Source organism: Coturnix japonica, chromosome 4, assembly GCF_054131305.1.
Source record: "Coturnix japonica strain WE chromosome 4, WE-NBRP24, whole genome shotgun sequence".
In the NCBI taxonomy this organism is placed as follows: domain Eukaryota; kingdom Metazoa; phylum Chordata; class Aves; order Galliformes; family Phasianidae; genus Coturnix; species Coturnix japonica.
The window spans coordinates 20,003,230-20,026,898 of NC_140666.1; the positions used below are offsets into that span (position 1 = coordinate 20,003,230).

A 23,669-nucleotide genomic window follows, 5' to 3' on the forward strand; every position below is an offset into this window, starting at 1 on the left:
GGAAAAGAGCACAGGAGAGCTGGTTTTGTTCTTCTTTCTCCAATCACAGCATATTTCTGGGTAGCCCAGCTCCTATCCCAGGAGAAGCGGAAGTCAGCTGCAAAACCTCCTTTAAACTGCCTTTAAGCCCAGCACTGAGGTGACCTGTTCTGGGGCACGAGCTGATGTGCAAGAAGGTAAAGCAAAAGAAAAACAAGCACCCATAATCCATGTTGGTTTTCAGTAATATTAGAATAATTTATAAAGACATCAAAACAAATTCAACATCTATGAACAAGCTGATCTTGCAATCAGTACTTAATTATGAGGACATTTTGGTGAAGTTAAAGGCACCTTGAAACGAGATGGAGCAATAGTAAAAGTCATGCTGACTTCTGCAGCATACCCTTCATTTAAAAGGTCTGACCACCTCCTGCATGGCTTTTTCCTACCATCCTTTATACAAGCCCTATTTGTTACACCTCAGTAAGAACTGCCCTCTTTCCACCTAGGTAAATGTTCACTGTTCCATATCAGGCACAGATTCTCTATCACGACATGAAGGAGACCAAAACGTTTCACCTCTGTCAGATGCAGCTCAAGGGACTCATTTTGCACAGGCACATTCTGACTCCAGAATCATTTTACTCTGACTGTTTGCTAACAGCAACAGCTGGCCCCGTTCTTTCTGCTGTTTAAGACAGTAGCTGCATTTATTGGCCAAGTGGAGAGGCCACCCCACGTGCCTGGGGAGCTTTTGTGACAAATGGATCTTAAACTATTTCTGTACAACAGGCTCTGATAACGGGGCCTGCTGTATGCTGCCTTAAGCTAACAGCCAGAGGAAGTGAAGTCACTCGGTGCGTAAATAGCTCAATCATCGAGCAAGAAACAGGTCCACTCTGCTCTAATAGCCAGTTACCAATAGCCAGCCCTAAGAAAAGCATTGCTGAGGACAATGGGTGCATAGCTGCAGTCTGTTTGCTACTACAAGGAATTAAAACATTCATTCTAGGGAGCATTTTTACAGAGGAGACTCCTTGGATTAATCTGACAGTCTGAGCTGGCTCCATGAAAGGTAGAGCAGAAACAGACAGCTGCTCATCAACAAACCTGCTTTCTCAGCCATCTGCCTTCTCTGGGAAAAGCTGGTCACTCATCAAGTCTTAAAACCAGAGACATCAAGCTGAGGAAGTTGAGGAAAACTACTTGAGTTCCTCATCTCCGCTACCTGGTGATAGGACCATCATAGGAGTCAACACAGCCCTGCCCTGCTCAGCTGGCAGCTGTTCAGCAGCCAGCAGTGAGCTGCAGACTTCTCTGATGTATAAAAACATTCAGTAGATCAAAGCAGCCTAAGAACATACAGCTGTGGGCTACAAGAGCTGCTTAATTGGACTGCATCCTCACAGATTTATTAGTGGCTTTTAAAAACATATCAAATGACTCCGTGTCCAGTATGGCAGTAAGGTAGAGTGGTAGCCTAATGGTGTTCTTAGACTAGCGGGTGAAACAGGGCAGTCACAGCCGTTTCAACCTGCTCAAAACATTACATGGAAAGAGGAGCTCTAAAACTAAAGAAAATGCCTCAAAGCAAAGATGGGTGAGCTGCAGAGAAACACTGGAGAACCAGCTTTCTCTGCAGCACCGATGCTAACAAGCTTTGGTGAGTCCAAGAAGCTGCAACTGTCCTGAGTCACCATTGCTTTGAATCTACCAGTCAGTCAGTGGCCTCCACGCTGTAAAGAAATGTTTTCTCCAGAAATGAAGTGAAAGTTCTTGTCATAACACAATACGCTGGATAGCAAGAGTGCAGCGTTCCCTCAGTCTGTCACATTTAGCTCAGTGTGGTCAGCAGATGTCCAATACCAAGGATGATCCTTAAGGCTGCGGCGTGATTGATTTGTCACAGCTTTCACACGAGGCTCCCTGGCCAGGATACCACAGTAAGTGTCACTTTGTTCTTCTGCTCCTTCAACATCGGGATTAGCTCCGCGTTGCTCATTCCAACGGCTGGTACTCCATTGACTGCCACTATTTCATCTCCACACCTAGTCAGAAAGACAAAAAAATTACCTAGAGGTAACACAGCAGTGTTTGTGGAATGCTCCAGCACTGCTGCTCACCACTCTGCCCTCTGCAGTACTGACGGGGCACAAGGCTCCCTGCCATTTGCTCTATGGAAGGGCTTTTCTTACTTGCATCGAGATTGTCTTTGTAATTCTTTTTACTCACCACATAAACCTTTTTACTCAGAAGCCTCTGAAGTTAATCTGGAACATCCCCATTCTAGCTCTTCTTAATGACTCAATCGAAGCCTTTTACAGCCTTTTAAAATATAACACTTAATTCCCTTTAGTAGGCAGTTGTGCTTTCACAGAAAAAGCACTCATTAATATAGGGCTTTGGTAACACTATTAACTGCCTCAGTGAGCAGCTGTGGATTAGAAGTCCTTAAGTTCAGCCAGTCAAAAACCTCCAGGGAAATGGTGCTTCTGCCTCCAGCCCCAGGAAGCACAGCAGGGTTCACACTCACTTGAGCCTTGCATTGCGGCAGGCGGGTGTCCCAGGCACGATGGTTTTGATGAAGAAAGGCTGGTTTCCTTTGCTCTCCTCAAAGCCTCCAACGATGCTGAAGCCCCAGCTTTCCTGGTTGCCTTTGCTAAGGACAATATCTTGACAGCAGTGAAGGTAGCTGCAAAGACAGGCACAGCCAAACTCAGAATGTTTGTAAACGTGTTTCAAGGAAAGCCACCTGACCAGAAGTTCACATTCTCTTGTGACCTGAAAAGTGCATGAATTCACATCATGCTACCCCCACTCCGTGAGTTGCCTTCCCAGTGAGCCCGAGGCACATGGCAATGGAGAACACAATAACCAAGTGCTAACAGAGCTTGTGCTCTGAGCCTGCAGCACGAGCACATGCCAGGCCCTCCCAAGGCATCTGAAGGTGTGGCAGAAGCACAGGCCAATGGTCAGGTAATAAATACAGAGCAAGAGAGGATAACTCAATCTCCGGGATTCCAAGAGCAATGAATTAGGATCCCCAACAGCACATTCTGAGTTGGCGTTTTATACTATGAGTAACTGGTCTCACAGTATCACGAAGAAACAAAGCTCCTTAGCTACGTTCTGTGACACATACAGTGATCATGATACCCATTCAAACAGCAGTAATTAGTAGTATATAATTAACCCGGAACACTCACCACCACCAGATTACTAGGCAAAACAATGGAGAAAGTAGAAGTCTATGGGGGCAGCAGAGTTTCCCACAGCTGTGTTACAAGAGAAAAAAGCCGGAATGTCGGCACCAGGCCCTGCTGCCTGGGGCTGGAGAGAGAAGCTTCCCACCTCATCCCTGCAGCAGCACAGATGGCTGCAGCTTCATCAGGCATGTATGGCCAGAGGCAAGGGTGGAAGCTCTGACCCAAGCTTACACACCAAATGCTGTGGTATCCAAGTGGCCTTATGAGCATGGAGTGTTTTTCCTTTCAGAGGAGTGGCCAAGATACTCCTGTTATTCTGTCACCTGGCATCCCAAGAAAGATACAGGACCTCCTGAATCCTCCTGTGATCTCCTGGAACTGTTCGGCACCAGCAGCCTGGCACATAACCCAGGCTCTGCAGGATGGGCTACAGGGGCTGTGCAGCTCAGAGCCAGCGTGTCACTCAGTGAGGCAGCCTGACAGCATTTGATGTAAAGAAAATAACCCACAGATACAAGAACCAAGGCTGGAATTAAACACCCAAGGCTCAAGCGCTGTAACAACTGAGCGTTCTTCTCTAGCCCTGAGCTAGACTTTGACTCGTCTTTCAGCATAAAAGCTTCCTCTGAGAAGGATTTAAGGACTTCGGGATCAGAGCAGTAGCTGAAAAAAATTGCTGAACATAACCAAAATCCTACATGCCATCAGCACTGAGTTAAAGCTTCCACACCAATTGCTACCAGATCTTATTACAAGCAGGTGGGAAAACAGATGAGAAAGAAAAAGCCATTTTTACTACTGGATACAAGAAGAAAATTCTTGTCAACTCCTGAAGGTCAGTGCAAGAAAAGAAGCCTGAAGAACAGAAAGGGCATCTGAGATCATTGCTCCCTGCTTCAGAAGTGAGACCTTCTAACAGGCAAAGGAAGGGGGAGCCAACATTATTACCAGCAGCAAACAGCAGGTAATGTCAGTCTGTGCTTGAAATGAAGGCAAGTTCCCAGAGGCTGAAGAGTGGACTTCAGTCCCTGCAGCAGGAAGTGGTGATGCTGGGAACCAGTACACATCCAAACAAAACAAATGGAGGAAGGAAGAAGAGGGAAGGTATGGCCACTTTTTCCTGGCTGTACTTCAGTTCTGGAGCACCTGAGAGGAACAAGCACCTGCTGGCAGCTGAGGATGTGTACCCAGGTTTGGGCTATCCAGGTGTGGCTCAGACTGGTTCCCAGCAGGCATGTGCAGAATGGACGAGTTGATTCTGAGGGAGAGCGGAGGAAACTAGAGGACTGTGCTGAGCACAAGCCAAGTCGGTCACCTGAGACACAAAGCTGCCTTCCTTGGGCTGTTTTGTTTAGTGCTTACAGGCTGCTAAGTAACATAAGAGTAACATAACAAGAGGCTTGTTAGTCTTTCTTCTTTCAGGTGCCTAAAGAAACAAGGCTATAAATAATCTGAGCTTCCCACAAAAGGGTTTGGCTTTACTGTTCTACATTCGTCTTCTGCACGTTCCCTCTCCAGTTACCTGAAATGACAACAGATTCTCTCTTTTCTGGCTGAATATACTTTCATGAAATCACAGAAGTGAGCAGACAAGAGGTCTGCCTCACCAGAAGGGAGGCAGAAAGTAAGTTTGACATCTCAGCTCTGTAACATGGAACATACCACAGTGCTGCTGAAATCTTTGCTGAGTTAATGATCCAAAGCTTTGCAGCAAGGAAACTCAGCAATTCAATATGGCTTATGCTTCACACTGAAGATCACACAATTACAACAGCCAGAAAGAATTAGACTGAAGGAGTTCCTCCAAATGAGATAATCATAGTAGATACTGCAAAGCAGCACAGATACCTGCTGGCCTCTGTAATGACATCCAGAAAGAGACACAGTGATTTCAGCTAGCGACATTTCAGAAGGGACTGGTTCTACACTGACTAAATATAAAGCCAGTGCCTCCATTTCCTGTCGCTTCTCTTAGAGAAGGAAAAAAAGAAAAAAGGTTTTCAGAAACTTCTGAAACACTGTTAGTGTGCAACAGAGTGGAAAAACAAGGGATAATGCTGTAAGAAAGCTGAACTTCTTCATGCATTCATTGTGCTGTGATCACCCTGGCAGATGAGGCTTTCCTCTGACTTAATGTTAACAAGGATATTGGCAATGCTTCCAAGCCAACCCACAAATAAGTTCATTCCTAGTGTTGAAGTCAGCTCTGTGACTGAGATCACTGAACTAACGTACCTTGGCAATCCAAGCCATGTGATCCAGAGGGGAGACCAGCTGAATCCCCGCTCACTGATGTCCAGACACAGATCTGTGGGGTCTGCCGAAAGGATTTCCAAGGCTTTCAGTATGACCGAGTGGGAGGCTGCATTAGATTTCAGTGCTGAGACAGCTTCATAGTAGTTCAGATGAGTCAAATCGATGCCGTTTATACTCAAAAGTACATCTCCTGTTGATTAAATAAAATGGGATTATTGCAAAACTTGTTTTGTGAAGCACATTCCTGCCTCAAGGTCTCACATGGAACCCTGATTCCAATATCACTTTACTATCTAAATCCAAATTCTGCTTAAAAACAGTTCCCAGCCTCCAAAGGATCTGAATGTCCTTACCTCGCTTGATTCTGCCATCCCTGAAGAGGCACCCGATGGGCTGCACACTTGTAACATATATGGGGAGCTTGTTTTTGTTATCTCGTCCACCTCCAATTGTTATTCCTAGGGATTCCTTTGGTTCCTTCTTTATTGCAACTGTCTTTTCATGACTTATATATCCTGGAGGTAACTCCTACAATGAAACGGCAATACAATACACAGGTTCATTAATGCAGTTAACATGAAAAGTTCAGAACCAGAACAAAATAACCCAACACTGTTTCTTTAACTCAGAACATTCGGTGATACTGATGACAAACGCAGAGGTTTTTTAAGTGCCAACAGCCACAAACACACTGCTCATCAATAGCTCAAGAAGAGAAGGAGCTACTAATCAGTTTCATATAATAAATTACTGTCACAGAGCTAACATAACAGATCTGTTAGACCAGGAGTAACCAGTGCTTTTGCTGTTATTTCCAAGCTGACCTTCTGGTAGTTGGACTTCCGTCTGTAGTGACTCTGGTCTAGTCTCCTCCGGTGATGCACTGGGCTTCCTCCTCCGCTGCTGCTGCTGCTGTTGTTTGACGTGCTGCCATCTTCCCCTGGGTCCAACAGCTGCACACCTGGCTGCCTCAGGACGACGAAGTTTACTCTGGATTCGCTGGTCTGTCAGGAGCAAAAAGAACATCTGAGACCATCAGAAGGCCAAGTCAAGCAAAAGAAGGCAAAACAGGACGATTGCTTTCTCCATTTTGGTACATGCAACAAGAATAATGTATTGCAACACAAAATAAACAGCTAGAATGACCAATCCGCACAATGGACAACCATGATAAAAGTAATGGATGCTTTTTCTATTGCTGTAAAGAAACTTGTTAAGGCTCCTTCCCTCCCAGCCTGTATGTCACATCTGTGTTTAGCATTTCTCCCACCCATTTGTCTCCAAATACCTGAAGATCTGACCTTTTGCCTAAGATTGCTGCTAGTTACAAATTCAACCATCTGTATATCTGGCCTTGGCAGATCTACAGGAAAAGCATTCACTATTGTTACTGCTCTTCTATCTGAAAGAACGAACTGAATTAATCCAACAAAACCTTATTGTGAAGGACTCCATTGGGGTAAGACATCTGCGCTTGCTTGGGGCATTTCCTGCAACAGATGAGAGAAGTACAGCTGCTGTTCTCACTATTGGAGAGGAATCCCACTCCTCTGGTGCCACAGCACCACGCAGCAGCATATCCCACGGCCTGGGAACAGGGACTGCATCAACTGCTTTGCTTCTGTTGTTGTATTAAATTCCCAAAGCCACCAAAGCCAGTTCTGAGACACTGATCTCAGTGGGATCGAGTTCCTCATACAGAAGTTATACCTCCACACAACTACAGAAATACAACAGCAAGAATAAAAATTCTAATAGCTCATAGTATGGAATCACATATACAGTAGAAAGAAAGATCTCGGTGCTGGAATCCTGCTGTTACTGTTCTATTCTCCCACTCCACTGTACTCTCCTCTTCTTTGCTAATTAGAAGGAAGAGAACTGGCTCTCCCTCACTCTGCTGACCTCAGATCCTTCCCAGGATATAAACAATATGTGATCAGATGCATTGTGTCAGGATCTTCAGATAAAGAGAGAAACTGGAGGTCACTGCCTGGGAAGATAAAGGATTTTAAAGCTGATCTACACGACATCTACTGCACACATAGCAATCCCTGTTCCTCAGCCAATATTCCTAACCTGCTCTGTTCACCAAAACATTTGACATGCTGCAATACGAACAGATTCCTACAGTGAATGAAAAGGCCACCACTTCCCTGCCCTTTTTGTCATTTAAAAAAGTTCTTAGTCTGAGATGCTGTTTGCTTGGAGAGGTGGTGTGGAGGGAGTCTGGAAAACATCTTCAGTTTCACTGCTCAAAGCACAAGCTGCCCTAATCTCTTCTGGTTTCTGTGATGGATGCATCTACACAGCACATACAAATACTTATTCTTCAAGGAACTCTCCACACTACCACACCACAAAGAAATTCCAATTGCCTTGGCTAAGCTTACATGCCACTAGCAACTGCCTCACTTCAGACTTGTCAGATGACTCATGATGTATTCCCACTCTTCACATTTATCTTTGTTTGGAAGCAGTGTTTCCCACACATCTGCACAGAAGTTACTTTCCCAGAAGGAGATTTCAAGGAAGGCAGTTTGCTCCAGCATGTTCTGTTAGCCCCTGGGTCAGAGCAGGAGCCCTGCCATCAATGCAGGAAGCTGCAGTATCATTAGCCACACAACTTCTCCGCGTTATAAATTACCTGGATGATCTGTGCAGCAGTCTCAGGTGTTCCTTGCCTCAAATCCTGGCCATTTATAGACAGGACTCTGTCATTCCGACTCAGCTTCCCATTTTTGGCTGCCAGACCTCCCTCTAACAGATCCAGAATAAAAATCCCTGCCTCATCCGTCTTCCTGATCAGTTTGATTCCCAAGGGCTCGGATCGGTCTCTCTTTATCAAGGTGACATGGATCACTTCCTGATTCGTAGCAGAAGTGGAGTCCTGCTGTGCAGTCTTATTGGAAAAGCCTTTCTCTTGCAGGACCATGAGGTGGAGAACAGGACCTGGGTGGCGCAGGAAGGACACAGCTTGGCAGTGAGTCACGCTGCTGATGTTGACACCATTCACCTAGAAAAACAAACCAGAGTCCCTAATCAGGACCTACTTAATTTAGGCGCTGTCTACAACGCAGAACATCACAAAGCTGGAGACAGGATGCACAACCTCTATTCAATGCCGTGACTGAAGCAGCTGCTCCTCATGCACATTAGAGAGCAGAGTTCCACTAACTTCCAGCATTCAATGTGCTCTTGGAGGAGAAGTGCTAAATTGGAGACTACCCACCTCTCACTTGGGAGAGCAGCCCACACCCTATAAAACTTCTGGAATCATCACTCTAATCACGCTTTTACCAAAGGAAATCTGAGAAGCTGATTTTCACTTTGTCTGTTGTCACATGAGATTTTGTAGTGTCCTTCTTTCAGGATGGCATCGGGGCTACTAAGTGTGGGGAGCTGCTCTAATGATGGTTCAGTCCAGACTGAAAGGTGTACAGTTTGGGTCAAACAGGAGCTGTGTTGTTGGTCTGCATAACAAACCAACTTGGAGAGTCAATCAGCCTCTTGTGCACAAGGCTGCCAGTCATTACTGACATCCACAACCCAACAGGATAATTAGGTCTCTATGGCTTGACAGATGATCGGGCAGCCATAGCCGGAAGGTGCTAACAGTTTTTCTGCATGTAGGCTTTAGTGCCATGGATAAGCCTCTCTCACCTTGGTTAGCACAATACAACAAGCATAATGGCACGTTGGATTCATTTGGAAACTAAATTTGGCTATGGGTCAGCGTGGTATAAGGCTGGTGCTCCTTATTACTCACGTTATATACATGATGTTAACTTTGAGTTGTAAAGTCTTAAACTTCCAGCCTGCCCATTAATGAAATGCAGCTTAAGCAACACAGTAAAGCAAGTAACTATGACCTCCAAGCTAGAGCACAATCCAATGGAGAGAAATGGTGCTACTGGGTGCAATTAATCATGTAAAGATCTTTTATCTTTATACAAAATGGTATGAATTTGAAAATCTTGAGGGATCAGAAGGATCCACAAATCTACTTCTCACCTCCAGGAGACAGTTGATACTATTGACAGATGCATCTGATTAGTGCTTTAAAAACTAAAAGCAATGAGACAGGAGGGTTGCATACCTCAAGAATATGGTCCCCAGGTGCTATTCTTCCATCTGCAGCAATGACAGAATCCCGTAAGACTTCCTGAACGACAATGTTTCCTAGCGGGGTGTCCTTACCCCCAACTATTCTCATCCCAAGCTCTTCCTCTGGATCTTCTCGGTGAATTTCGATGGTGCTCGTTTCAGCCACAGGGCTGGCTCTCTGAGGGACATCTGAGGGTGGAAATCAAAGAGGAAAAATAAATAACACGTGAATGGAACCTACCCCCACATGGCCCCACAAGACTTTAAACACTGGCATGTTGTGTTCAAAAGTAGCATCTTTTACTACAGGGCATTCAGTATGTTTCACTTAGAGATTTCTTTTTCCTGCTGTGACAGCTGGACTCCTAGAAGCACACATGCACTAATCCCAAATTCCACAGCACCCATTAGGAAGGGGACTGCCACGCTATAATTACTGGTCTGTCATGAGGTGATTCTACCACAGGCACTTCACTGCAACTTCCCTCCTCTAATTTCCTTTCCTCCTCTTCTCCCATCTCTCCTATAACACAGAAGTAATGTTTACCTATTTCACAGCCTCCTGAAGCCTAAGCAATGCTTCTCAGACACTTTGAAGATGAAAGTAGTTGTTAGCAAGTCATTTTAAAAGTACCAGCACTGCAGCATTTAGGCAAGCCCAGCACCCTAATGAAGCTAAGCAGACTGACTGCAAAGGTGAACTGCAGCTCTCATACTAAAGATGCAAAATCTGCTCCAAGTGTACTCAGGGAAAAAGCCAACCAATAACTGAGCTGACCTGTGTAACAGCACATCAGCAGACAAGAACCCAGCTCCAGTCTCTGCACACCTGGAAACTGAGACACACTCTGAAACAAGGAACCAACATTTCCATGCTCCTGCCTTCTGGTAGGGATTGCCACAAGAGGTTCTAGGCTGCAGTGCAGATGGTTACTTTTATCTGCAAGGGTTTCATAACCAACTACTGATCCAGAACCTGGCTAGGCTATAAAAACACACTTGCTTTGTACTGTTAGGGAGATACTGACCACTCCAGGAAATCAACTGTATATTTAACTTTCTGAACAAGATTAAGAAGTTGGAGCGTTTCCCTCATTACTGATTATTTGGCTTCTATAAGTGCCTTTAGTGCTGCATGTTCCCATTGAGAGAAACTGCACTTGTTTCTGCAAAGAAAACTGCAAATAGAACATTGACTGCAGCCTGAGATCTCAAGAGTTGTTTTGCGTTGGCAGCTCTATGCTCCTGAGCAGATCCTTCCACATACATCCATCGGATGTGCATTGCATCTTCAAGAACAAGCTGAGGGAAGGGAGGATATCAAACAACACTGGTGACATTTGAAAAACTGAAGCGTCTGAAATAATTACCTCGTTCTATATTATGAATGTAATGACATAATTACATCTGTTTATCAAACTCTCACCTTCTTCAATCTCCTCAAAAGCTGGGTTAACCAGTCCAGGCTCCGCAGTCCCCAGTGATACCACAGCAGCTGCGGAGCTTTCCGCTACAAGCGTGGATCCTCCACTGGGTACCTCCGGATCCCTGGGTACCTCTGGATCCCTGGCCGTGGTCGTCTCCACCTTGGTGAGGGGCTCTTCCTTCCCTTTGGAAACAGGACTCCTTTTCCGTTGTAGTTCACATTTGTATTTCTTGAAACCAGGACACCTGGAGGGAGATTGTCAGTGACTGTAAGTGGCTGAGCCAGCACACGTAGGCTCTGAGTGACAAAGGCAGGCAAAGTATGTTCAGGATCCCAGCAGCTGCTGAGCTTATATCACAGACGCTTGAAGTAATTCTCATTCCACTTTCAGCTTCTACTTGCATAAGCAGAAGAGTGGACTACTTACTTTCAAAATTATTAAGCTCAATATTAAAAAGAAAAAAAAAAGCAATAGGAAGAGGACTTACTCTTGCTAAATATTTACATGGCAAACTCTCAGTGAAGACAATACCTCTTTTAAAACATAAGCAAACACTTAGCTCTGCGCTTTTAGAGCTGATGATGAACTGTAACTTTATGCAAAGGAAGTGACTCGAATTTCAAGCTCAGCCCTGAATCAAGCTTTGTTTTTAACGAGCCGGTAACATGGGAGAGCAGTGAGCAGAGCTCGCTTCTTTCTCCCTTAAACGAGGCCTGACCCTCGGGCAGCTCCTGGCCTCCAGACCACGCAGAGGATGAATGGGAGCAATTCACAGAAGCTTTACTCCCACTGACCACTCCCCACCTGGAGGTTCAAGGAGTAATTCTGCATTCAAAAAAATGTGCTCTGTATGCAGTTACACCGGAGCTATCTCAGCAAAAACAAGTGAGGAAAAACAAGCTCTTTTATCAAAAGCGCTTACAGAAAAGTAGCAGGTAAGGAGGGTGATGAATGCAAAAGCGTCACTTTCAGAGCCATGAGCAGTACTGGGTGTTTACCAGTCACTTTTCAAATTAAACTCTATTTACATTCTGGATAAACAAGCCTTACCCAGGTGCTACTTCCTCCAGTGTGTCCCTGGTCATCTGTTGCTTGGAGCCAACAAGATGACCCTAAAAGTTACAGGCAGAAGCCAGCTGACCCACTTGTGCACAACCCTCTTAAGACTTTCCATCTGAACAACGGCTGCAGCCCAAAGTCTGCTCCATCCCCACTGGAGATGCTAAGAACTGTATATGCGAAGGATACCGTTTCCAGTCAGACCTTCAACATAAACACTGAAGGGTGCCTCCCTCTCCAAATTGTAACTCATGTATCAGAGGGATTAGCAAGTGACAGAAGTTTACTGGTACCAGGGCAGACCAATGGAGCTCAGAAGAAGGTACTGACCCCTCAGCTCTGTACCCAGCCCTGCTCTGGCCATGCTGCACCACATCTACTTAGGCAGCCCTGTCTTCAGCACCAGCATTCAGCCCTGATGGTAATGAGAAAGCAGTACAGAGTACAATGTAAGCTTTCCCAGGGCATCTTCCATCACTGTCCCTGTCTCTTAACAGGAGCTCTCAGCTTGTGATAACAAAGACAGGCAAGAACGGCAAAGGGTATGTGCCCGACTGGAACCTGGGTGACCTATTTATAACATACAGCACCGACTCAAAAAGCTACAACACAGCTGAAGGGAAACAAGTTGAGTTTCTCAATACCCACTGAGAAAAGTACACCTTACCAACGAAGATCTGTTTCCGCCTGCAGTACAGCTTGCACTTAGCTCCCTTTCCTGCAATCATTAACTAGGAACAGATGTTACTCCATAACATGGCAAGACCTCTGTCACTGGCACTTCTTTCAAAGCTACAGAACTTTGCCTGCCACCAGCTGAGCCAGCAATGGAAGTACCCACACATCTCTGCTCAAGTGCAAGAAAAAAAACCTCCTTCTCTACACAAAGGGAAAAATGTATCTTTCATGTGCTTCGTTTTCTCAGCAGAAGAATGAGAGGATAATGGAATTATAAGTAGGTGATTCAGCAACTGCATAATGCACAGCTTGGAGGGACTTACACTATTTGGATCAAAGACATACATTGCGCATCTTAATTGGACCAATTAAACTGGTAACACTGCAGGATCCCTCGCCTCCAGAGTATTGACTTAGTGCCTGTCTTTCTTTTCTATGCAAGTGAAAGAAGGAATATGCATGTTTGTAATTGTTTACAAACAGGCTCCCCAGATCAGGACACACAATTTATATACGTTTGAGTGGTTTTGTGTTCATAGACAAATTGCCTGCAAGAAGGCAAGGAAAGATCTCAACCTTTGCCCTGTAGCACATGGGAGCTTCCCTCCCTAGCTCATAATTATAATGTCTTCACACACCCCCACCTTTCTGGCCTCGCCTGCTGTCACCTCACCTCTGCTGTCCCATTTTGTCCCCATCTAAACAACTTTCTGCTCAGAAGCACAAGTGACAGATGGTATGATGCAAGGAGTGATAACACGAGGTAAAGGCAAAGCACCTGTTCTGCAGGTGAGCTTCTAGTTCACACCGCTGCATTGTCTGCTGACACTCTGCCTTGAACGGACAGATGACGACCAGCTTATCCAACAGGTTTCGGACTAGAAGGCTGGACTTGTGGCACTGCTGGAGAGAGAGTTTCTTCCGATCCATAGGACAGAAGTTATACTCCTGCATGAAGTTTTCAAGGCACTTGAAACAGTACGTATGTCCACAGGGGGTGTCCATAGGCTGGAGCAGAGGCTGAAGGCAGATATGGCAAATGAGTTCATCGTCCACTTCATTCTGGAAGTTGTAGAGATGATTGTCCGGCAAGAGGTGGAACTGTCCGCATTCACAGCACAGCTCAGCACCGTGCTGTGCCTGCTCTTCTGCTGCGGGATCAGCCATGGTGGCCAGGAAGTGCACTCCCAGGGCAGCAGGAAGGAAATGCGTCCCGTAGCAGCTGTCTGGCAGAGTTCCTCTGCTGAAAAGAAGAGAAAGAGAGATTTCCAGCCAACTGCCAGCTCGCGATGGAGCCAATTAAAAATTAAGTTGCCTTCCCACCTTAAGTTTGCCCGATATTCTCACCCCCACCACCCCCTTCAGAGTTCTTCCTTGCAGCGAGATCCTGTAAATGATCAACCCAAGGATGAGAGATCACAAGGACCCGATTCAGCAAAAATGTTTAAGTGGATGAAGTGAAGCTGAAATTACTTTACATGCAACAGTGACACAGGGCGTGTAAAACCCCCCTAAAGGTACGAACTGGAAAAGCTGAGATAAATACTGCACATTCCTGAGAGAATCACTTTGACTTGGACCATTTTTACCCTGGAGCTTTTTAGATGACATTGAATGTTATCCAGACACTGAATGTTATCCATTTGTAAGATACGTATGGTGACAGATCAGTTTGGATTGGCTGGATTTTTGGTTTGGTCTTTTTTTGCTCTGAGGATGAGGAAGAAGAAGAGGAAGAAATTTCAAAGGAAACAAAAAAAAATCTGAGCCGTATTTCCTTCCTCTTCAGCAACTCCCTCCTCAAAACATCAGCGTTAACAAAGAACGCATTATTCCCTTCTCATCCATGCCTAAATTTACCCACGGAAACATATTTTCTATGAAAAGACTCAAGTTTTCTAAGGGGGGAAAAGCCATGAATACAGCACGTGTCAGAGCTGGCTGTAATGTAAAACAAAGGCTCGAGCTTCAGCTTCTTATAGGTTTGGAGGTAAGGGACAAACCCAGCTCCTTGCAGCTGCTGCTGTATTGATGTTAATAACAGTGTCTCCAATCACACCTCTTCTAATTAAATATAAAATTCACCCGAGTTTGCTAGCAGAGCTACTGCTGCAGGAGGAGGACTCTTAACCTGGGGATGTGGTACTAGATGAAGTTATATGACTGGGTTTTATAAGTCCAATTAAAAAAAATCCTCGTTTAGAAATAAAAGCACAACCGTGATGAAATGGAAAATGCTTGAAAGCAGTTGCTTTGTCTGGAACAGGTAACAGCCTAAAAGCAAGAGCGAACACTGGTCTGCACCAGTGCCTGGAGGACACGGCTGGCACACAGCAGCGACACTGCGGGAGGGTAGGCAAGAACAATAAGATAGCAAGAACAGCCAGAAAAAATTAGTCATGGGTTTCTAATAAAAAAACATACATCATTCCACCTCAATTCATTGTGAAGCATAAGTCATCTATTTAATTAAAGGGATAATATATCACCAGCAGAAACGAGTGATTTCCCGAGCAAAGTTACAGAGAGGTGGTGGCAGTTGCAGGGGGAAGGAGGCACCAAATAGAGCCAGAAAGCATCTTCCCCCGCAGGAAGGGGCTTACATCGGGCCTGCAGCCCCTGCTTTTATCACTGCATTCAATCCTTAACTCTCACCCACAAAAAGGAGCAGATGTGCCCTGCCCTCCCACTGTTCTTTACCTGCCTGAACCAGACTCAGACACCTCCGCTGTTTTTCTTGCTGAAAACTGGATCCGAAGCCCGTGAAAAGGAAACATTTCAGCATCAATCACCTGCCAATGCTGATCAATCAGCTCAGCACCCGCACTTAAGGAAGCTTCCAAGGCTGACACCTACCAACACAAAATACTTGTGCTTCGGGTTGTAGTATTTGCATAAGATTTTGGCAAGTGATTAAACAACTCGCCTCAGTGAAAACAAACTCGATGGTAATTTTGCTGATAAACAGCTTCTAAATGGGGGGGAAAGGAGGAGGACACCGCATTATTTACCAAATTCATACTCTGCTTTCTGTGCCTAAAGTTATGTGTGATGATCTCATTTATGAGTCACTTCAGAACTCGTGGAAGATAAAAGCATCACCAAAATCTTACTGCACTTTTCTTCTCTGTTTCGTCCTTGCGAGCCCAGATTCCTGAAAGCGAGGCGTGAAGGTTTCATCCCAAAGTGCCAAAGAACCTTTTCCTTTTATCCCACCGCCCTTTCCACCAGGAGGACCCTCCTGCAGCCAGCAGGGAAGCAGGGCCTGGCACCTCAGCCACGATGAAAACCCATCCCACACAGCCTTCGGCGAGGCAGAGGCAGCGAGCAGCTCGGGGAGGGCAGCAGGCTCAAACAAGCCTGCCGCCTGCTCAGTGATTCAGCCAGAAAGCAGATGTTCTGTACGAGGCAAACTGCTAACGTCTTATTCAGCAAAGATGACTACTGCGCAACAAGGCAGACCTTCCGTGTCTGGAAAATGCAGTGTCTGAACACAACAGGCACAGCAGCCCGATGCTCAGGAGGAGCCCAGCTCCAGCTGTCCTGCTGCCAGCTCCCAGGATTCCAGCTGTTTAGCGAAGCTGGAAACCCACTCCATCTATTGTAGTTTCTGCTGCACTTTCTGGCCTCTGAAGGCCGGACCACCCCGGCAACCCCTGCCATTCTCATGCTGCTTTTTGTCGCTTATGAGTTAACACATGTTGATACTGACAGCCCGGCTATAAAAGCTGACTTTGGGATGAAGGGCGCATGGCCCATGTACCCGGCTGAGTAACATCTGCGTGCGATAATGACGCCAGTTATTATATTTATGACTGCATTTCCCTGGGAGACTGGAAATACGACATTCCACGTAAAGGCAACACAATTAATTTCAGGAGGTGGACAAAACAAAGGCAGCACATTCTGGGTTATGACAACCAAGGGCACACACCAGGAGGGCACTGACTAAAAGCAATCTGATCACATAAAGCAAAGCAGCAAATTCGTGGTGGATCCTAACAGAGCAAACCCAGTGCTTTAACTATAAGCTGTAAGAAAAACGGACACAAAACACTGCAAAACTTGCTTCAGTTTCCAACTGGTCACCAGAAGATAAGTGCTGAAACATCAAATCTCCCTAAGCAATACTTGCAGCTGGCTGCCTCTTCCAGAAGGCACAGTACCAAATGCCAGAGCACTTTACGAAGGTGATAACACAGAGCCCTATTGCCTTTCCTTCTTACTTTCTGATACTGCTGAAGATTAGGCCACTGAAAGTAAAAGTATGAAACCAAAGCTGCTGTAAACAAGAGGCCTGTCCAGCTATACAAGAAGTAACCCCTTCTGTGATTAACCTTGCCTTCAAGCCAAGGGTTCCTAATGAGGCACCTGGGAGAGGAATTGCTCAGCACTTACCTGAATGCTTCAACGAGGAGCTCCACACTCAGGCTGCTTTGCTGCACTCCATCTCAACACAGACTGCCAGTCTCCCATCGCTTGTGCTCCTTCCTTACCCATAAACCTGAACACAAGCTTTATTCTAAAGCCCTCGCATTTCAGTGCTTATTGGACTGCCTGGAATTTAATCTGCTGTTTTATTTACATCTCTGATGCTTTCTCACCTTCGTTTGATGCTTCCACTACATTCACCCTCCTTTCCACACCCTTTCTTCCCCACAAACACGCGAGCTGCCTGCTTCATGGTCACAGGAACGCGAAGCTTATGCAGATGGTTCTGTTTTACCAGTTAAATCAATTTGCTTCTTTGCAGAATACAACACACAGACTTCTATGGGATCTTCATTGCCTGCAGCACGTGTGTATTTTCTTTGTGTGCTTTGTTTTTCCTGTTGCATCTAATAATCACTCTCTAGGAAGTTAAATACCCCGACCTCCACCCCCATCTCACCTACGCTTTGAATTGGGCAACTACCTACAACTCCATCCCTTAAAACGCATTAGACATTTGTGAGTAAGGTTTTCTCCAAAGAAAGGGGGAATCCATTACTATGCTTTAAGGAGAAAGGATCTAACGTATAATAACCTTCTCCTGCACTTGAAGCAAAAAGCCACAAGCCAAATCAAAGGAGGAGATTTGATGTTGAGATTGAGGCTCATCTAAATATCTGGTGCAACACACACTTTCCTAAGAGCTGGGTTTTTGAGGACAAGAGGTAAAGATGCCATGTCATACGAACACCAGGCACTCCTATTCCATCACACACCACCGTGTCTACCTGAGAAGTCCTTGTTTATGGAAAGAAAACAGCACCAGGGTTTACAGAATATGAAATAAGCATGTAACATGCAGAAGCTTGTCCCAGGTACAAGCCTTGGTAAGTGGCCAACCCTGATAGCTACTGTTCTTGCAGTAGCCTGATGGCAACCTGTACGCTATTGTGTATTTGTGAACTAAGTGTCATAGAATGCAGGTCAGAAAAGGAGCGGACGCTTTCTATGCCTAGTCCATAAGGGAAGAAGAAGCAAACCGCGCATTATACAACTGCGTGTTTTTAAAGTCTGTGTTTAAATATCCTTACTAGGACAGACATTAACATATATAATTATAAGCAGTGTGAGGAGTGAGACTGCCTTGGGTAGACATAGGGCATTTCTGTAGTTCTAGGCCTCACCTGTCTTGTAAGAAAGCAAAGCATTCATCCTCTGTCACACTTGCATTAGAAACATCTGATTACGGCTTTATTGCAGGATAAAGTAACAGTAAACTTTTAGCTACCTGCACCAAGGCAAATGTGGGTCTCAGTTACACCAGCACTTTTGTTGTGTTTCTTTTACAGTACACTTGGAACAGCCAATGAAAGCATCCCTTGATAGCAGCAGGCAGCAGCCGGGCATTTCACCCTGCCCAGCACACAAGAGAACAAACTTCCCTTCACAAGGTAAGAGCACATTTCATCAAAAGGAGAGCAAAGTACCATCTAGCCCGAGCATGTTCCAACTAACTAAGAAGCTGAATTAAAAGATAATTAAGTTTGTAGCTCCCTTTACGTCCCATCAGATCACGCTAAAGGGGAAAGAAAACAAGTTATCTTCATTTAAACAAAAAGAAAACCTAACTAATTCCCCAGACCACAAGCTCTCATTGCAGCTCCTCAGGGTGTGCAGGGAGGTTTGAAAGCAGTTTAAACTCCCGCCAGCCCACGGGCAGGCAGGATACAACCAGTCACCCACATAGGGCAGCTCAAAGGCACTACAGGAAAGTGGAGGGAAAAATATGAAGTATCTTTTCATTAAGGACTACATAACTCAAGACTTAAAGAACAACATTACAGCTTGTTTTAAGCATACGAATTCTATTGCTTAGGACATCTGTATTATGGATTCAGAAGCTTAAGCACGGTTGCACAGGCAATTGAAGATGCATTTTTGCCACATTTCTCCTGGTTATACCTAGTTGTCTTCAGACTTAAATCAAACACCCCTCACTGCTTAGGGGGAACAAACCAGAAAGAGACTTTCTTTTCAAGTCTTAACCTGATTCAGTGCTGCCTCTAAGTTGGTATGAGAAATAGGTCTTTAAGAACCACTGTTATCTTAACTTTTTAAGGTACATATTTACACTATGAGTAAATCGTTATCTATGTTCCACCGCTCTAAAAATAATGTAAAAAATTGGCGTGGCCTCCTCAGCAGTTTCAAGAGCTGGAACAGCCCTGCTGACCGAAGTCCTCCCACCACCCACAAGCAAAGCAGCAGCAGTGCCATCCCTCCTTCGTCAGCAGGCAGCTGCCCCTGCACGACCTCAGGTGGAGCACCAGACAGGAGCAGTGAACAAACCCCTGCTCAGCTCTGGCAGCCAGGTGTTAACCTCATAGGAGAGCTCTTCTTTTCCTAAGTCACATATACAGAAAGGACTAGAAGATCGTTTACTTCTAGGCATCCTACTTGAAATAATCACACAGCAATTCTTGTCCACTTCAAATGACATCGCTTAACAAAGGATATCCCCCAGACTCAACGCTCCCAAGGCAGGGGTTGCTGGTTGGGATTTTTTTTTCCCCTTCTTCTATTTACAGACCCACAGAAGGGCTTATTAGATGAGAAGAATGTATTTGTTATTTATTAGTCTAGGGGCAGAGGTTACTAAGTCTGAGAACTTGACAAATAGGGCTGATCCAAAGTTACACCAGTCACCAAAGGAGCAATGGCAGAGACGAGCATCAGTTCTCAGAGAAGAAGGTTATGTTTCATCTCAACCCCTGTCTTATCTGCCACACAGTGGGCTCTTAATGAGAAACACTGCTGCAGCTGTTTGCAAAGCTTGCACCATTTAAGGCCCAGGCAAAGAGCAGACAATGGTAGACAACACTTCCTTTAAACAAGTCCATTCCACGACTTCCCTTCCATAGACAATTCCAAATAAGGAACAATATAGTCATCAAAAAGATCTGCACAAAGACCCTCTGCAGCAGCCCTACACATAAAACCAACCCACACATGCAAGCTGCTGATTGTCTCTTCACATTCCTCCAGCTTGATTCCATTTCCCTTCTTTCAGCCTGGAGTAGCACAGTAATTCCCACTACTTGTGGTCACCTAAATCCCCTCAGACGCTCCCAATAGTTCATGGCATACTGGCACGTGGACAATTTCTCATCCAATATACCGAAAGGTTTTAAACTCAATTCCTTTCAAGAAACTTCCAAGGCAAGTTTCAGCCTCCGGCAACATTTTGCATGCTATAAATCAAGGCATATAAACCGATGGGAGACTGTCAAACACGATTCCTAACAACTGTATGAGTAAGCTGAGAAGGAAAGGCCAAACAAGAGGGGTTTGTAATGTACCAACAAAACACACTCCAGCCCATCAAACAGCTGCAACCACTCTCACAAGAAATACACAGTTGGAATGAGATGATGCAGCTCTATTTTCTAAACCAAGTTGGTATTGCAATTTCAGCAATTTTGTTTCTACTTCTGCTTTGCTTTCAGTGCAGGAAACAAGAAATACGTGGCAGTGCACACCGAAGGGTTAAAAATACAGCAGCGAGTGCTTCGTGAACAACAGGTACTTTATTCTGGTCACCTACTATTAAGCCGAGGACTCTACAGTTTCATGAACAGGTCAATTCAGGCAGTCACTGTGCTTCGGGAAGTACAGAACTATCATTGCTTATGAAACCATTAATTACAAGTGCTAACTGACGTTACTGGGATCTCCATTCAGCTGGCACTCACGTATGCACAATAATCCTCAACTTGTTCCATCAGGTATCTCTGACCCTCATGGCTTTATGGAGCAGAGGAAGGTCCTTTAGCCACCAGATTCCTTCTAGAACTCCTTCACCTTTTGCAGCTCTCATTCCTCACACCAGGTGGTTGGGTTTGTTTCTCAGCTCTTACTTCCCTCATTTTCTTTTGGGAAGAAACTTCAAAAGAAGCCTGTTTTTTCAACAGAGAAACTTCCTTTTGGTTGCAACCACAGGTCCCCTCTCTCCATTCCATTTCAGTGAAGTTTTATGCCAGTACATCTCCGTTATTTAAATGAGTTACATATGCATCATGCTTGTGTACAAAGGTAGACACAGCAAGGAAGGTAAGAGAGGTGTGGTTTTCCAGCACGGCTGTATTCCAACTAATTCCACAAAAGACTGACCTGATATTTCCTTGCTCCATCCTCAGCTGAAGAACCCCCCTTCCTTTTTCCTCCCTGCACAAGCACTGGTGCTGTTCTGACTTCATGAGCTTCTTCAGGCAGCAAACTTCATCGGGAAGGGCAATAAACGTGACCACTGACATCCCCTATCAGCAGAGCACATTCTACATCTGCTTAGCAGTATTGTACAAGAGCAGTTCAGGCATGAAGAGTTTCAGCTCGCAACTTAGAAGTTTTGTTTTGGAGGAGCCATGTGCACGATCTGCTTTCTTTTACTGGAGAACTGCCAAGGAACTCTGGCCTTCAAGCACCAAGGACAAACCTCAGTGCTGTCCCTCAAAGGCACGGCACACAGCTGGCATTGCTGCTGCAGGGTAACTACTGTCCTGTACTCCATATAGTGCCACCCAAACCCAGGGCTCCTCTGGAGTCTCCAAAAGCCAAAGGACTGGACTAGACTCCTCTGGGACCTTATGACAGTGACATGAGTCTCCCTGGGCTGACTTGTGTGCTGTCACCTGGTGCCAACATACTGTTGACACAGCAGAGACTTCTCACAAAACTTACTACCTGCCCTTGGGCTGGAATACTGTTTTCTAAGGAGCCTTTACACGGTTCTGGTCCTTGGCAGTAAAACAGGAGCAGAAAACTAATAGCATTACTCATTTGTAGGTCTGGTAAGCAACAGGAAAGTACTCATTTTGGATCCCAAGTGCTTAGTGGGACCACAGATCAGCAGAAGGGCTGGCAGTGTGCTTCCAGGCCCAGCATACAGCCCCTAGTACACCCAGGGGGACAATTCTCCTGTGCCATCTCCCCACTGGCACCGCTCTTTTCTGCCTGAAGCTGAAAGTGAGGGTAATAGCAGAGGAATGGGGATGTCAGGAGAGCACAGCCCAGCATGAGCCAGGGCTGTGCAGCCTGGAGAAGAGAAGGGAACCTAAGAGTGGCCTTTCAGTATCTAGAAGGCTGGGGGGGCTATAAAAAAGAAGACAGACTCTTTAGCAGGGTCTGCTGGGATAGGAATGGGGAAATGGTTTCACACTAAAAGAAACTCTTTTCTACAATAAGGGCAGTGAGGCTCTAGAGCAGGTTTCAGAGAGGTGGTGGTAGCCCATCCCTGAGACACTCAAGGTCAGGCTGGACGGGGCTTTGAGCACCTGATGGAGCTGTAGGTGTCCCTGCTCACTGCAGGGAAGCTGGACTAGACGACATTTAAGGTTCCCTTCCAACTCAAATGATTCTGTGGAACACTTCAGGACTGTACCTTGTTTCAACACACTATCAGAAACCCACATGAAAAACTGGGCATCACCAGCTGAAATCAAAGCATCCCAGTCCCACCGTACCCCTCACACAGCCTCTTCCAGAACATTACCTCATTACCTTCAAGGCATTCCCAAAACGTCCACGCCGTCACGTTGCTTTCCTTCGCCCATTATCACCACTGCTATTTATTAGGCTTTTCTGCATTCGTTATCAATGCAGCATCAGGAATGTGCCAACTTAACGCATGGATCAGATGAACGCAGCTCCTCAGCCTCCCCTCACACCCGGCCACTGTATTTCTTCCTCACGGGGCCGGACCCGGGGTCGCTTCCCAGCCCCGCCCGACACGGCCGGGCCCAGCGAGGGCTCCTCGGGGCGGGCAGGATCCCCGGCCGCAGCGCCCTCCCTCAGCCCCTCACGGCCCCCGGGAAACGCCGTCCCCGACCCCGGCCCAGAAGCAACCCCACGTTCGTCCGCCGCTTACCTGGAGGGAAAGAGACGGGGAGGGAAGAGGAGAAGTAAGCCCGGCGCCAACTCGGCCTGCGGCGGCGGCCGGCGCGGCTGCCGAACCAAGTTTCCGGGCGGGGAAGAAAGTCGAAACGTAGGTGAGGAGGAGGCACAGCAGCCCGCCCAGGTGCTCCCGCCCGGCTCGGCTCTCCACTCCCTCCGCCCGCCGCCCTCCTCCTGCCGGGCCGGGCCGCCCACAGCCCTGCCCCCGCCGCGGCTCTCCCGCCTCACCTCGGCTGGCGGCGGAGCTCCCCCCTCCTTGAGGCGGACAGGTGTGGAGCTCTGAGCGGCCGTAGTGCGGTACAATAACATAGCAAGAGGCAGCTCGGCCGGCAAAGAGTTAAACTGAACCAAACCGGCACCTTATGGGAGGATTTATTTGCTTAGTACATCAACAAGTGCGATGGGCAGCGCAGGTAGAAGCAGTGCATGCCAGTCCTCCATTCAGGCATGCTTCATGGCTAAGTAAACCTAAATCAAAAGAGTGAGTGCTTTCAGGGCCCTGAGCTCGTCTGTTTCTGTAGGGGCTGGAGTTTTGTGGCATTCAGGTAAAATCATCTGAATTGTGAAATTATAG

At 46.1% G+C, this 23,669-nt stretch overlaps 1 protein-coding gene across 3 annotated transcripts; it reads right to left on the reverse strand.

Moving 5' to 3' along the window:
• Nucleotides 1-212: 212 nt before the first annotated feature.
• On the reverse strand, nucleotides 213-23,274 carry LOC107312843 (ligand of Numb protein X 2-like). Of its 3 annotated transcripts, none has more exons than XM_015860634.3 (10): nucleotides 23,070-23,274; nucleotides 13,494-13,958; nucleotides 10,978-11,222; nucleotides 9,544-9,740; nucleotides 8,092-8,460; nucleotides 6,269-6,448; nucleotides 5,798-5,972; nucleotides 5,424-5,634; nucleotides 2,516-2,674; nucleotides 213-2,030 (listed from the first exon to the last, which is right to left on the reverse strand). In XM_015860634.3, the coding sequence occupies exons 2-10, from the start codon at nucleotides 13,880-13,882 to the stop codon at nucleotides 1,895-1,897; spliced, it is 2,061 nt and encodes a 686-aa protein (XP_015716120.2). In that variant the 5' UTR covers nucleotides 13,883-13,958; nucleotides 23,070-23,274; the 3' UTR covers nucleotides 213-1,894. The 3 variants fall into 3 exon arrangements, with proteins under 3 accessions (XP_015716120.2, XP_015716121.2, XP_085402309.1); XM_015860635.3 differs by having other exon boundaries at nucleotides 13,494-13,955; nucleotides 23,070-23,263; XM_085546183.1 differs by lacking the exon at nucleotides 23,070-23,274 and adding an exon at nucleotides 14,305-14,337.
• Nucleotides 23,275-23,669: the final 395 nt, after the last annotated feature.

Bases quoted from the DNA above. Each gene is read 5' to 3' on its own strand.
- LOC107312843 (XM_015860634.3), bottom strand. From the start codon at position 13,882: ATGGCTGATCCCGCAGCAGAAGAGCAGGCACAGCACGGTGCTGAGCTG. The intron at 8,461-9,543 runs GTATGCAACCCT...TTGTTTTTCTAG, and splicing joins CTGGGGACCATATTCTTGAG to GTGAATGGTGTCAACATCAG. The intron at 5,635-5,797 runs GTAAGGACATTC...TTTAATCAACAG, and splicing joins GGATGGCAGAATCAAGCGAG to GAGATGTACTTTTGAGTATA.